This window comes from Pseudophryne corroboree, chromosome 7 (genome assembly GCF_028390025.1).
Source record: "Pseudophryne corroboree isolate aPseCor3 chromosome 7, aPseCor3.hap2, whole genome shotgun sequence".
In the NCBI taxonomy this organism is placed as follows: Eukaryota; Metazoa; Chordata; class Amphibia; order Anura; family Myobatrachidae; genus Pseudophryne; species Pseudophryne corroboree.
Genome location: NC_086450.1, coordinates 181,676,398 through 181,692,239, shown reverse-complemented (window position 1 = coordinate 181,692,239; position 15,842 = coordinate 181,676,398). Strand labels below are relative to the sequence as shown.

General features: G+C 46.5%; 1 protein-coding gene across 1 annotated transcript in view; it reads right to left on the bottom strand.

Moving 5' to 3' along the window:
• The window catches only part of SPEG (striated muscle enriched protein kinase), a 519,092-nt gene that overhangs the window by 31,888 nt on the left and 471,362 nt on the right, over positions 1-15,842 (bottom strand). The window contains exons 32-33 of the mRNA XM_063933852.1: positions 4,806-4,922; positions 738-905 (exon numbers count right to left, since the gene is read on the bottom strand). Of these exons, the coding sequence (XP_063789922.1) occupies positions 738-905; positions 4,806-4,922 (285 nt within the window). The remainder of the gene's footprint in view (positions 1-737; positions 906-4,805; positions 4,923-15,842) is intronic.

Here is a 15,842-nt window from a genome sequence, read left to right as displayed (position 1 = left end):
GGAGTCCCGGCAGAGGTTATTCGGGATTCTGCTGTTCGGGATCCCGGCGCCAGAATTTTGATCTATGTCAAGATGCTGGCTGCGGCATTCCAAGGAGTGTCGGGATTCTGGCATCAGCATTCCAGCTGCCGGAATGCCGAACGCCGGTATCCTGAACGGATTCCTGTAACATTTGGCACTGCCTGCAGTACAGTACCATCTATTACAGGGGTAGGAAACATTTTTATCTCTGGGTGGCAGGCGTACAACATTACAAGCCAAGAAAGTTTCCAGAGTGCCAACACCAATGCAGTATTTACCAAAAATAATAAGTACTAGAATTGTTAGTGGTTTTTCTGTCCTTCCTGTCTGGGTGTTCATTTGCTCAGTTTAGGTCGCTACTTTGTAGTCTGAAGATGAAAACTTACTTCACCATTTTGTACTGTTATTCGATTGTGAGTAGGAATGTAAGCCACGCTTGGTAAGCCACGCTTGGACTCTTCACTTTGGAGAGGGTCTAGTACTTCTGTGGCGTAAGATGTGGCTTAGGGGAGGAGCAGATGCACTGACACCGCAGGTACCACTTATAACATCCTTACATGCCATCTTGTGGCACAAGTGCCAAGGGTTGCCTACCCTTGATGAATTATATTCTACATATTATAGTTACTGATATGTTACTCAGTACATCACATAACTGAAAGGTGAGTCTGCTGATAATTTGCAGTAAGCTGTACTGTGATTTATAAGATACATACGAGCAACCGACAATGAACAGGAACTGGTCGCATTGCCCAGAGCATTCGCTGCCACACATTCATACAGTCCGGCCTCCCTCTGTCCGGCATTCGTGATCGTGAGGAGCTGTCGCCCATCCGGACTGGATTTTATGTTCACCTGTCCTCCTGACCCTATGACCATCTTATCTGGAAAATGAAACATAAACAAGTATATTGGTGAATTATATAATTCAACAACACTATATAGTCTTACATATATGTATAGGTGCTCATGGAACCAGCACATCCATTTGATTTGGTGAACACAATGTTAATCACAGGTTCATTAGATATTAGAAGCTGTATAGAGTCATATCAACCTGAACACAGCTACAGTATGCACTGATATAGGCCTAAATGTGCATGGGAAGGTGTACTGAAAGCAGATTAGGGATGTTATGTAAGATGTTCAGAGAGGGTGGAACAGACATGCTTTTGGCAAGTGTATCACTAGATTAAAGTGGCAATCAGTTATAAATCAAAACCAGCCTTGTAACTGAGTGCGGCTTTAAATTTAGTGATGAATTTACTGAATTCATTCCATTTACATAATCTGGGACACTGGGGCAGATTTATTAAGCTCGGTGAAGTGATAAAGTGGAAGGTGATAAAGTACCAGCCAATCAGATCCTAATTGTCATGTCACAGGCTGGGTTTGAAAAATGACAGTCAGGAGCTGACTGGCTGGTCCTTTATCACCTTCTACTTTATCACTTTACCGAGCTTAATAAATCTGCCCCCCCTATTACATAACCCCCCAAGTGTTTTTTTCGAGCTGTTGTAGTGATGCCCTAGGATTTGGTCACACCTCCCCACCATCCGGGCTCACCGTTGATCTCTAAGGCTCTGGCACAGAGTCCTGCGGCACATTGTGGGCTTGATTCAGCGGCTAACAAAGATAGAAACCCTCCACATAGAATGGCGCACACATAAAATACTTATTAGTTTGATGAGTCTTTCAAGGGTCTTGTGTAACCTCAAAAAAACAACAGAAAATGCATATAGTGGCCACTTTTAAACTGTTTTGTCTACTTGTTGATTAGTAGACCACCTATAAGGGTGGGAGGCTAATTTTTATTATTGTTGTTTGTGAAAATAAATCTATGGTTTTACACTATGGTGGTGAATTTCTGTTTTCACATGTGATATATCCTGAGGAATTACTGTTGGAAGGCTTAGAAGGAGGATCCATTAAGAGGAGGGACCCCCGTGTGATCAGTTGGAGTTTTCAGACGCTTTTTTGTCTATCATTAATCTGATAGGCAAATTTAAGGGTACGAGTTTCCTCATAAAGACCTATTAGAAATGCTATAAAGATATAACACTATATGCATTTTCTGTTGTTTTTTTGAGGTTACACAAGACCCTTGAAAGACTCATCAAACTAATAAGTATTTTATGTGTGCGCCATTCTATGTGGAGGGTTTCTATCTTTGTTTGTCTATATCTGTGAAGTGTTGGTGGAACTTCATTCCCTCTACTAAGAAAAGCAGCCACGTGTGCGCAATTGTGACTGTCTATCAATCATTTGTCTTGATTCAGCGGCTGACTGATTTAGTTTTCACAACCATGCACTATGAATGTTTATGAAAATTCCATTAAAAATAATTAAATATCCCGTTAGAATTTCTGCTTCAATTAAGTTTGGGTTCCACTGCATAAATTGGGCGGAGTCAAGTACCGCAGAAGCATGATCGGAACACCAATTTTCAGTGCGCCGAGTGTCAAGCGTCTGGTTTTTCCTTTATAGCTCACATCAGATCATACATATCTCAGTTTGTTTCTAGGTCACTAAGCTATACAATAGTAAAAACACGTCGCAAATTCATCCAGTAGATTTTGTGCGATGCCGACATGAACAGACAAAGACAAAAATTCCGGAATTTTTTTTTGCGGCTCCATAGTTCATAGACAGTCTCTAGGGGTTCACTACGGCTGGCCGGCGATCGGGCTCCCGGCGACCAGCATCCCGGCGCCGGGAGCCCGACCGCCGGCTTACCGACAGCGTGGCGAGCGCAAATGAGCCCCTTGCGGGCTCGCTGCGCTCGCCACGCTACGGGCACGGTGGTGCGCTACGCGCGCCACACTATTTTATTCTCCCACTATGGGGGTCGTGGACCCCCACGAGGGAAAATAAGTGTCGGTATGCCGACTGTCGGGCTCCCGGCGCCGGTATACTGAGCGCCGGGAGCCCGACCGCCGGCATACAGAAGACCACCCGTCTCTAGAGGTATATTTCTCAAAAACATTGCTATGCACAGACACAACCCTTACGGTTTTATTATATGTATAGATTCCATTTAATATTTTTGACATGATTTTATTGTTTCCTTATTATAAAACAACCCTGCTGTGTATTTCGCTGTTTGTGAATACAGTAAATGACACAAGTTGTTATGTATCATTTCTTAGTGGGACACTAGTATTGCTGGTATGACCTGACCTATCCATTGAACACATGACATTGAATAGGCTTCCAAGGTGTGGTCACATTAAGCATTTAGATCTCTTAACTGCCCAAACACAGTATTCACATATTAATGGCACATCTCTATTGTCTAAAGGTGCATACACACACTGGGCGTTTTTGCCCAGCGTCTATGCACAGCGATGATGGCTGACATCGCTGCGCTGAAAATCGCTCAGTGCATACACACTGATCTATTTTCCCCCCTGCCCAGCGATGTCAGTGGGGGTGAGCGGCTATCAATAGCAGGTCGCTATGGAAAGCTGCTCACCCCGCCGTTCATCTACTGGTAATACCAGCAGATGAACGGCGGCCGCCGGTGATGATGTGGGAGCGCGCATCAGAGCTCATCGCTCATCGCCGGGGCAAACACACTGGGCGGTTTTGACCTGAAAGCAGCTCAAAACACCAAAAGTGATCTGCTTTCAGCTCAATATCGCCCAGTGTGTATGGTCCTTAACAGTGAATGAGAGTAATGCTGGTCACACAATATTGCAGCTGATCTTGGACAGTTGCTATATCTGTCTTGAACTACAAATTCCAGCATGCTGTATAGCTATGTTGCGATTGTACTATTGCTGTTTCTTTTATTCCCCATCAATGCACTTCAAAACATCCTGGATAATAACGATGTAGAGAAGCTTCGTCGTCTAGGGTGGAATGTAATAGAGTGTGAGAGATTTTGTGAGTTTTCCTGTTTTTTTTTAAAGTGGTAATTATTTACATGGCAAAATCAACCTGGATTTGCCATGTAAATGATTGCCACTTTAAATAAACAGGAAAACGCTGACAAAATCTCTCATATCCTGATTCTCACACCCTATTACATTCCCCACATATAAGACACAGTAAATTAGCAATGGACGTTACACCTTGCCAAAACTTACCAAAATGTATGGTAAACATTGGGTACACTAACAAGCATATACTGCCGCTATCACCAATATTATATCTACTCTGAAAAAAGGATTGTATTGGGATCCCGTCGCTTGGGATGCCGACGGTCAGAAGATAGCGGGAAGATAGAAGGATCCCAACCACAGAATCCTGACACCTGCTAGGTAAGTATTCTAACCCCCCTAACCCTCCTTACCCGCAGCATAACCCTAACCCTCCCTCCACAGCCTTACCCTCCGTTTTTAGTACCTAACCCTAACCCTCCCTCCCCGCAGCCTAACCCTAACCTCCCCCCCCTCTACCGCAGCCCAACCCTAACCCTCCCTCTAGTGCCTAAGCCTAACCTCCCCCCACCTGCAGCCTTACCCTCTCCGGCATAATAACAATTCGGGACACCGACAGTCAGAATTCAGGCACCAACTTTGAGGTAAATTTACTAAAGCTTCTAAAATAGACAAGTGTTAGTGTTGCCCGTAGCAACCACATTCTATCCATTTTTAGAATGCAATAGGGAAATGATAGCTAGACTCAGATTGGTAGCTATGGGCAACACCCCCAATTGTCTGTTTCAAAATCTTAAGTAAATCTACCCCTCAGTCATTTACCGGTACATTATGGCAGCAGAAAAATGTGCTTATTAAAAATGGACACTTTACGCTGCTTTAATATCAGAACAAAGTTACCTTTCTTCCATAAGATTCGGGGGGCCGGGCTGCCAGCAGGTAGACAGGAAAGAGACACTGACTCTCCCTCTAGTATCACAATGTCCTTCAACTTGATATGGAACACAGGGGGAAAATCTGAGGGGAAAAAAAAATACTGTATTTGAACATATTTTGGTAAAAGTTTTAGTTGATAAATTATTTAGATAGACTGACGATGTAGGACATAATCAGGGCCTTTACAGCTTGTACAAACCTCACTCACAAACTCACATTTACATAAATACTGTGGCATAGTTACCAGCATGAGTTCATTCCTGGGTCACTTGCGTGCAGCTGTGCATAAAACTCAAAGTCAGTTAGTTGGGTTGTTTTTTTACAGTAAGAACATTGAGCATTTCAAAACCAAAAAACATGCTATAGGGGTGCATAGAGGATACAGAGGAAGAGTGTACTAGGATTGCTTACTGCATTGATTGGAGGGTTGGGAAGAAGTGTGGTAGGCTTGGGGGAAGATATGTGTTTTCAATGCAAATTTGAAGGCTGGAAACCTGGATGAGTGTCTAAGAGAAGGCAATCCAGATTATTAAAGCATCATGGGAGAAGTCCTGGAGTCGGTGTGGGAAAAAATGATCAGGGAGCAGCTAAAGCAGCGGACATTGACAGAGCGAAGTGGGTGGGAAGGAGCGTGTGTGGGAATAAAGTTGGGGCTGTAGGGAGGAGAGAAGTAGTTGAGGGCTTTGTAGTTGACTGAGAAGAGTTTGAACTTGGTCTTGAGTGAGACAAGGATCCAGTTGAGAGGCAACAGGCAGAGGACAGCAGAGGTGGAGCAGTGAGAAAGAAAAATGAGCTGGGCTGCAAAGGATAGACTGAAGGATGGATAGACAGGAGATCGATTGACTGGTGAGCAGTAGATTACAGTAATGAAGGTGAGAGATGGAGGGTTTTAATGACTGCAGGGGCAAATAAGGGCTTGATCCTAGAAATATTGTGGATATGGGAGCAGTAGGATTGGGAAAGGAGTCGAGTGTGGAGGGCAGAGATGAGGATTTCCCTACCAAACTTTGGGAAAAAAACAAAAATGGAGGTAATGTAATTTCTCTTACGTCCTAGAGGATGCTGGGGACTCCGTAAGGACCATGGGGTATAGACGGGCTCCGCAGGAGACATGGGCACTCTAAAGACTTTAGATGGGTGTGCACTGGCTCCTCCCTCTATGCCCCTCCTCCAGACCTCAGTTAGATCCTGTGCTCAGAGGAGACTGGGTGCACTGCAGGGGAGCTCTACTGAGTTTCTCTGAAAAATACTTTTTGTTAGTTTTTTTATTTTCAGGGAGCACTGCTGGCAACAGGCTCCCTGCATCGTGGGACTGAGGGGAGAGAAGCAGACCTACTTAAATGACAGGCTCTGCTTCTTAGGCTACTGGACACCATTAGCTCCAGAGGGTCGGAACGCAGGTCTCACCCTCGCCATTCGTCCCGGAGCCGCGCCGCCGTCCTCCTCACAGAGCTGGAAGATAGAAGCCGGGTGAGTATGAAAAGAAAGAAGACTTCAAAGGCAACAGAAGACTTCAGATCTTCTACGTTACCGCTGCGTGCCATTGCTCCCACATTAACACACACACTGGCGGCACTGTATGGGTGCAGGGCGCAGGGGGGGCGCCCTGGGCAGCAATTAATAAACCTCTAAGGACACTGGTATAGTTATATACTGCGGAGGCAGTATATTACAAAAAACCCCGCCAGTATAAAGATTTGAGCGGGATCGAAGCCCACCGGTGAGGGAGCGGAGCTTGATTCCTCAGCACTAACCAGCGCTGTTTTTTCCACAGCACGCTGCAGAGAAGCTGGCTCCCCGTATTCTCCCCTGCTGAACACAATTACAGAGGGCAAAAGAGAGGGGGGGGGGGCACATTTATTTGGTGCAGTGAGTATATTTTTATAAAAGCGCTGTACTGACTGGGATTTTATTCCAGTGTCCGGTGGCGCTGGGTGTGTGCTGGCATACTCTCTCTCTGTCTCTCCAAAGGGCCTTATTGGGGGACTGTCTCCATATATATATATATATATATATATATATCTATCCCTGAGTGTGTGGGGGTGTCGGTAATTGTGTGTTGGCATGTCTGAAGCGAAAGGCTCATCTAAGGAGGAGGTGGAGCAGATGATTGTGGTGTCTACGTCGGCGACGCCGACACCTGATTGGCTGGATATGTGGAATGTTTTAAATGCAAATGTGTCTTTATTACATAAGAGAATGGACAAAGCAGAGTCCAGAGAAAAGACAGGGAGTCAATCCATGGCTTTGGCTATATCACAGGGCCCTCCAGGGTCTTAGAAACGACCCCTGTCCCAAGTAACAGACACTGATACCGACACGGATTCTGACTCCAGTGTCGACTACGATGATACGAGGTTACACCCAAGGGTGGCCAAAAGTATTCATTATATGATTATTGCAATAAAAGATGTTTTGCATATCACAGATGACCCCTCTGTCCCTGTCACGAGGGTATGCATGTTTAAGGAAAAGAAACATGAGGTAACCTTTCCCCCATCTCATGAGCTGAACGCGTTATTTGAAAAGGTTTGGGAAACTCCAGACAAGAAACTGCAGATTCCCAAGAGAATTCTTATGGCGTATCCTTTCCCTGCACAGGACAGGTTACGGTGGGAATCCTCGCCCAGGGTGGACAAGGCTTTAACGCGCTTGTCCAAAAAGGTGGCGCTACCGTCTCCAGACACGGCAGCCCTCAAGGATCCTGCTGATCGCAGACAGGAAACTACCTTAAAAATAAATTTATGCACATACAGGTGCCTAGCTCAGACCGGCAATAGCGTCGGCTTGGGTTTGTAGCGCTGTAGCAGCTTGGGCAGATACCTTGTCATCTGACATTGATACCCTAGATAGGGATAGCATTTTATTGACCTTGGGTCACATTAAAGACGCAGTCTTATATATGAGAGACGCTTCGAGAGACGTTGGGCTGTTAGGATCAAGAGCCAACGCCATGGCGATTTCTGCTAGGCAAGCCCTGTGGACCCGCCAATGGACGGGTGATGCCTACTCAAAGAGACATATGGAAGTTTTGCCTTACAAGGGTGAGGTTTTATTTGGGGAAGGTCTCGCGGACCTGGTTTCCACAGCTACTGCGGATAAATCTATTTTTTTACCTTATGTTCCCCCACAGCAAAAGAAAACACCACAATATCAGATGCAGTACTTTCGGTCGCATAAGTCCAGAAGAGGTCGGGGCTCTTCCTTCCTCGCCAGAGGTAAGGGTAGAGGGAAAAGAATGCCTGCTACGGCTAGTTCCCAGGAGCAGAAGTCCTCCCCGGCTTCTACTAAATCCACCGCATGACGCTGGGGCTCCACTGAGGGAGTCCGCGCTGGTGGGGGCACGTCTTCGACTCTTCAGCCACGTCTGGGTTCAGTCAGACGTGGATCCTTGGGCGATGGAAATTGTATCCCAAGGCTACAAGCTGGAATTCGAAGAGGTGCCTCCGCGCCGATTTTCAAATCGGCTTTACCAGCTTCTCCCCCAGAGAGGGAAATAGTTTTAGCTGCAATTCAAAAACTGTGTCAACAGCAAGTAATTGTCAAGATTCCCCTAGTTCAACAGGGGAAGGGGTACTATTCAACCCTGTTTGTGGTCCCGAAACCGGATGGCTCGGTCAGACCCATTCTAAATCTAAAATCCCTAAACCTGTACTTGAAAAAGTTCAAATTCAAGATGGAATCGCTCCGGGCAGTTATCTCCAGCCTGGAAGGGGAGGATTTTATGGTGTCACTAGACATAAAGGATGCATACCTTCATGTCCTTATATATCCCCCTCATCAGGCGTACCTGAGATTCGCTGTACAGGACTGTCATTACCAGTTTCAGATGTTGCCGTTTGGGCTTTCCAGGGCCCCGAGGATTTTCACCAAGGTAATGGCGGAAATGATGGTGCTCCTGCGCAGGCAGGGAGTCACAATTATCCCGTACTTGGACGATCTCCTGATAAAGCGAGATCGAGAGATCAATTGCTGAAAAGTGTGTCGCTCTACCTGAGAGTGCTGCAGCAGCATGGCTGGATTCTAAATCTACCAAAGTCACATTTGGTTCCAACGACTCGGCTATCTTTCTTAGGCATGATTCTGGACACGGAACAAAAGAGGGTTTTTCTCCCAATGGAAAAAGCCCAGGAACTCCAGAACATGGTCAGAGACCTGTTAAAACTGAAAAGAGTGTCAGTCCATCAATGCACTCGAGTACTGGGATAAATGGTGGCGACCTACGAGGCCATCACCTTCGGCAGGTTCCATGCGAGGAAGTTTCAGTGGGACCTTCTGGACAAGTGGTCGGGGTCCCATCTACAAATACATCAGAAAATAAGCCTGTCCCCCAGGGCCAGGGTGTCTCTCCTGTGGTGGCTGCAGAGTGCTCACCTTATCGAGGGTCGCAGGTTCGGCATTCAAGACTGGGTTCTTGTGACCACGGACGCGAGCCTCCGAGGATGGGGGGCAGTCACACAAGGAAGAAATTTTCAGGGACTATGGTCAAGCCAGGAGGCTTGTCTACACATCAACGTACTGGAATTGAGGGCCATATACAACGGCCTACGACAAGCGGAGAATCTTCTTCGCGACCTACCGGTTCTGATTCTATCAGACAACGTCACAGCTGTGGCTCATGTAAACCGCCAAGGCGGGACAAGGAGCAGAGTGGCAATGGCGGAAGCCACCAGGATTCTTCGCTGGGCGGAAAATCGCGTAAGCGCTCTGTCAGCGGTCTTCATTCCGGGAGTGGACAACTGGGAAGCAGACTTCCTCAGCAGACACGATCTCCATCTAGGAGAGTGGGGACTTCATCAGGAAGTTTTTGCAGAGATAACAAGTCAGTGGGGACTTCCACAAATAGACATGATGGCGTCACGCCTCAACAAGAAGCTTCGGAGGTATTGTGCCAGGTCAAGGGACCCTCAGGCAGTAGCGGTGGACGCCCTGGTGACACCATGGGTGTTTCAGTCAGTCTATGTGTTCCCTCCTCTTCCGCTCATCTCAAAAATACTGAGAATCATAAGACGGAAAATAGTGCAGACAATACTCATTGTTCCAGGTTGGCCTCAAATGGCCTGGTATTCAGATCTTCAGGAAATGCTCACAGAAGATCCGTGGCCTCTTCCCCTCAGGGAAGACCTGTTGCAGCAGGGGCCCTGCGTGTTCCAAGACTTACCGCGGTTACGTTTGACGGCATGGCGGTTGAACACCAAATCCTAGTGGGGAAAGGTATTCCGGAGGACGTCATCCCTACTCTGATTAAGGCTAGGAAGGAGGTGACGGCGAAACATTATCACCACATCTGGAGGAAGTATGTGTCTTGGTGTGAAGCCAAGAATGCTCCTACTGAAGATTTCCATCTGGGCCGTTTTCTCCACTTTCTACAGACAGGAGTGGATATGGGCCTAAAGTTAGGCTCCATTAAGGTACAGATTTTGGCCCTATCAATTTTCTTTCAGAAGGAATTGGCTTCTCTCCCAGAAGCCCAGACTTTTGTAAAGGGAGTGCTGCATATCCAGCCTCCTTTTGTGCCCCCAGTGGCACCATGGGACCTTAACGTGGTGTTACAGTTCCAAAAATCTCACTGGTTTGAGCCTCTTCAAACAGTTGAATTAAAATTTCTCACTTGGAAGGTGTTCATGTTGTTGGCCTTGGCATCTGCAAGGCGGGTGTCCGAATTGGCGGTTTTGTCTCACAAGAGCCCCTATCTGATTTTCCATGTGGATAGAGCAGAATTGAGTACTCGTCCTCAATTTTTGCCTAAGGTGGTTTCATCTTTTCATATGAACCAACCTATTGTGGTGCCTGTGGCTACGGGTGACTTGGAGGATTCCAAGTCCCTTGATGTAGTCAGGGCCTTAAAAAATGTATGTAGCCAGAACGGCTCGGGTTAGGAAAACAGAGGCACTGTTTGTCCTGTATGCAGCCAACAAGGTTGGAGCTCCTGCTTCTAAACAGACTATTGCTCACTGGATCTGTAACACGATTCAGCAGGCTCATTCTACGGCTGGATAGCCGTTACCAAATTCGGTAAAGGCACATTCCACTAGGAAGGTGGGCTCTTCTTGGGCGGCTGCCTGAGGCGTCTCGGCATTACAGCTTTGCCGAGCGGGGCCTTGGTCGGGGTCAAACACTTTTGCTAAATTCTACAAGTTTGATTCCTTGGCTGAGGAGGACCTAATGTTTGCTCAATCGGTGCTGCAGAGTCATCCGCAGTGTCCCGCCCGGTCTGGAGCTTTGGTATAATCTCCATGGTCCTTACGGAGTCCCCAGCATCCTCTAGGACGTAAGAGAAAATAAGATTTTAAACCTACCGGTAAATCTTTTTCTCCTAGTCTGTAGAGGATGCTGGGCGCCCGTCCCAGTGCAGACTAAATTCTGCAAGACTTGTATATAGTTATTGCTTACATAAGGGTTATGTTACAGTTTTGATCAGTCTCTGGCTGATGCTGTTTTGTTTCATACTGTTAACTGGTTCGTATGTTCCAAGTTGTACAGTGTGGATGGTGTGGGCTGGTATGTATCTTGCCCTTAGATTAACAAAAATCCTTTCCTCGTACTGTCCGTCTCCTCTGGGCACAGTTCTCTAACGGAGGTCTAGAGGAGGGGCATAGAGGGAGGAACCAGTGCACACCCATCTAAAGTCTTTAGAGTGCCCATGTCTCCTGCTGAGCCCGTCTATACCCCCATGGTCCTTACGGAGTCCCCATCATCCTCTACGAACTAGGAGAAAAAGATTTACCAGTAGGTTTAAAATCTTATTTTTAGAGACAGAGTGGTATATTTACTAATATTCGTGTTTTAGTCGTTTTTAAGGGTGTTTGAACTCGAATGGTATTGGGTGCATTTTACTGCAACTTTTTGAATCCTGATACGGTCAGTTACTAAGCTGCCGAGTTTTGCACATTCTTTTTTTCCGATGTCGATGTGATTCGTAATGTCAGGCAGTGTTTTACGCGAGTGATGAGTAAAACACTGCCTGACAAAACACAAGGAATCCCAGCCGGATCTGAGAGATCCGTGCAGGGCTTCATTGTGCACCTTTCAAAAAAAAAAATTAAAGTGTTAAAAATCAAGAAAAAAATTGCATGGGGTCCCCCCTCCTAAGCACAACCAGCCTCGGGCTCTTTGAGATGGTCCTGGTTGCAAAAATATGGGGGAAAAATTGACAGGGGTTCCCCTATATTTTAACAACCAGCACCGGGCTCTGCGCCTGGTCCTGGTGCCAAAAATACGGGGGACAAAAAGCGTAGGGGTCCCCCGTATTTTTGGAACCAGCATCGGGCTCCACTAGTCAGAGAGATAATGCCACAACCGGGGGACACTTTTATATAGGTCCCTGCGGCCCTGGCATTAAATCACTAACTAGTCACCCCTGGCCGGGGTACCCTGGAGGAGTGGGAACCCCTTAAATCAAGGGGTCCCCCCTCCAGCCACCCAAGGGCCAGGGGTGAAGCCCGAGGCTGTCCCCCCAATCCAAGGGCGGCGGATGGGGGGCTGATAGCCTTGTGTAAAAAATGAGAATATTGTTTTTAGTAGCAGTACTACAAGTCCCAGCAAGCCTCCCCCGCAAGCTGATACTTGGAGAACCACAAGTACCAGCATGCGGTGGAAAACCGGGCCCGCTGGTACCTGTAGTACTACTACTAAAAAAATACCCAACAAAAAACAGGACACACACACCGTGACAGTATAAGTTTATTACATACATGCACACCTCCAAACATACATACTTACCTATGTTCACACGAGGCTCGGTCCTCTTCTCCATGTAGAATCCTCGGGGTACCTGTGAAAAAAATTATACTCACATAATCCAGTGTTGCTTGTCTTCTTTGTATAATCCACGTACTTGGCAAAACAAAAAAAACGGAAACCCGACCATGCACTGAAAGGGGTCCCATGTTTACACATGGGACCCCTTTCCCCGACTGCCAGGACCCCCCCGACTCCTGTCAAAGAGGGTCCCTTCAGCCAATCAGGGAGCGCCACGTCATGGCACTCTCCTGATTGGCTGTGTGCTCCTGTAGTGTCAGTGAGGCTGCACACGGCAGAGATACAATGTTGCGCCTATGCGCTCCATTGTATCCAATGGTGGGAACTTTGCGGTCAGCGGTGAGGTTACTTTCGGTCAACCACTCTAAATCGCTGAATACTTTGTATATTATACATAAAATTATTTTTGTATTTTTCGGGGGAAGTATAGATGTTTTCTTTATTTATCTATATGTACTGGGTTTGTATATATGTATAAAATTGTCCTGACGTGCTCAATTATGTAGAGCTGCTCCTCTAAGAAGGTTCTCTGCTAGTGGAACCCAACCGTATAGATAGCCACAAAAAATATCAGAGCGCTACCACACTAGGCTATGGGCCTAATTCAGACCTGATCGCAGCAGCTAAATTGTTCTCTAATGTGCAAAACCATGTGCACTGCAAGGGGGGTGGGGGAAGGGGTTCAGAAAAAATGTGCAGAGAGAGTTAAATTTGGGTGAGTTATACCCAGATCAGATTGCCATTGCCAGGTCGTACCCAGGAATTGGATACGGGGAGGCTTCCCGACTCGGCAATATGCCGAGTCGAGTTGCCATCCGGGGGTGGGGACAGAGGTGGCATTGGGGGCGGAAGGCGGCACTGGAGATGAGATCATTTCCGCGCCGCCTCTCTCTATGCTGTGAATGGGTACCAGGTCGCATCAGCCCGGGTAACCTGTTCACACTGCACCTGACTCGGTAATAACCCAGGAATAACCCTCCTTTATTCCTTGGTTGAATTACCGGGTCAGGCGACCCATTTACACCGCACAGCAAAATACCGGGTCGATACCAGGTAATATGTGCAGTGTGAATGGGGTATTATTTTGTTGCTGTGCGGGTTAAATACTGGCTGCTTTATTTTAACACTGCAATTAGGATTTCACCAAATCTAACTCTCTCTGCACATGTTATATCTGCCCCACCTGCAATGCATTTGGTTTTGCCCATAAGAGAACAATTTTGCTGCTGCGATCTGGTCTGAATTAGGCCCTATGTGTATAGTAGGTTATGATAGACTATGTATTCCCATAATATATTATAACCTTCTAGTATACAATAGAGGCAGATGTATTAACATGGAGGAGGCATAAAGAAATGATAAACCAGTGATAAATGCAAGGTGATAAACACCAGCCAATCAGCTCCAATATGTAAATTAGTTAGGAGCTGATTGACTGGTGCATTTATCACCTTGCACTTATCACTGGTTTATCACTCCCTTATGCCGTCTCCAGGTTAATACATCTGTCTCATAGTCTGGTGTGGTAACGCTCTCTAAGAATTTGGGGGGCTATAGATATATAGAAGACCAATTGATTGTGACTGAAATGGCTGTTGAGCTGCTGCTATTACATTATGACTGTATGGATCTTTAACGGTTTTTTTTTCCAAGTAAAAATGCTGCTGCTGAAATGTGCTGGTTCTTTTTTCTTACTTGAAAAAAAATAGTGTTATTTACTAATAATTATGGACCCTGCACCGCTCTCTATCTCAGATACTGAGTGCTGTCTCACTATATGTGTGTGGGGAGGCATTTGATATGGCGGCTGTCGGGATCCCGGCACTCACCATACCGATGCTGGAATCCTGACAGCCGGCATACCGACAACTATTCTCCCTCTTGGGATGTCCACGACACCCCCGGAGGGAGAATAAATAGCGTGGTGTGCTCTTTTGCACTCACCCCGCTGCCTGCATGCCGGCGGTCAGGATCCTGGCACCGGGGTCCCAAACACTGGCATAACATAGTACACCCCAGATGTATAGTTATCAGGGCTAGTTCAAGGGTGCTCTGCGCCCCGGGCAGGAAAAGGGGTGTGTCCTAATACAGGGGGCATGGTCAGTTACGCCCCCTGTACATTGCTAGCGCCGCTTGAATGCTGAGCGGTGCGCGATGACATCATCAACGCAACTATGCGTCTAGTTCCCTTCGTGGAGAGGACCTTTGCTGTGCGGTGCGCGATGACGTCATCGCGCACCGCTCAGCAAAGTTACTCTCCACGAAGGGAAACTAGACGCATAGCGTCTAGTTCCCTTCACAGGAGGCGGACGGGGACGGCAGCGGGCAGCGGAGGCGGACGGGGGACACAGCGGGCAGCAGTGGCGGATCTTGCCACGGTGCGGCGCCCTCCGGATGGCGCCAGCGCCCTCCGGAAGGCGGCGCCCCGGGCAAAAGTCCTGCTTGCCCGTGGCAAGATCCGCTACTGATAGTTATATATATATATATATATAAAGTCCAGAAATGAAGCGCACACACTTAAATGAAATCCACAGGGTGCCGTGTCAATTCCTGATAATACAATCGTTCCTAATGTTTACCCAGCAGGGTCATACATAAGGAGACCAGCACACCACCAAGTAGCAAAAATGAAAAAAGCATTTAATATTTAAGCAGCATTATCAGGCCTTTTGAAAAAAATGTTATTGGTACTCATCAAAGTTCGCTGAAAAGAGTCCATAATACATCATAACAGCCATCCCAACGGCCCGTTTCGGTTGTCACACCTTCATCATGGGGTCAGCTATGATGAAGGTGATGAAGGTGTGACAACCGAAACGGGCCGTTGGGATGGCTGTTATGATGTATTATGGACTCTTTTCAGCGAACTTTGATGAGTACCAATAACATTTTTTTCAAAAGGCCTGATAATGCTGCTTAAATATTAAATGCTTTTTTCATTTTTGCTACTTGGTGGTGTGCTGGTCTCCTTATGTATGACCCTGCTGGGTAAACATTAGGAACGATTATATATATATATATATATATATATATATATATATATATATATATATATACTATATCTATCTATCTATCTATAAACACAATCTGTTTCTTTTTTTCCTAATGTTAAGAGCTGAATAAAGTTTTAAATGAATCTTATATCATCTTTTCTAGGTCTTTGCACATTTCCCTCTATTTCTCAACTTTCCCTCACTTTTCCCCTCATTATTCCCTCTCTGACTCCCTCCATTCTGTTTA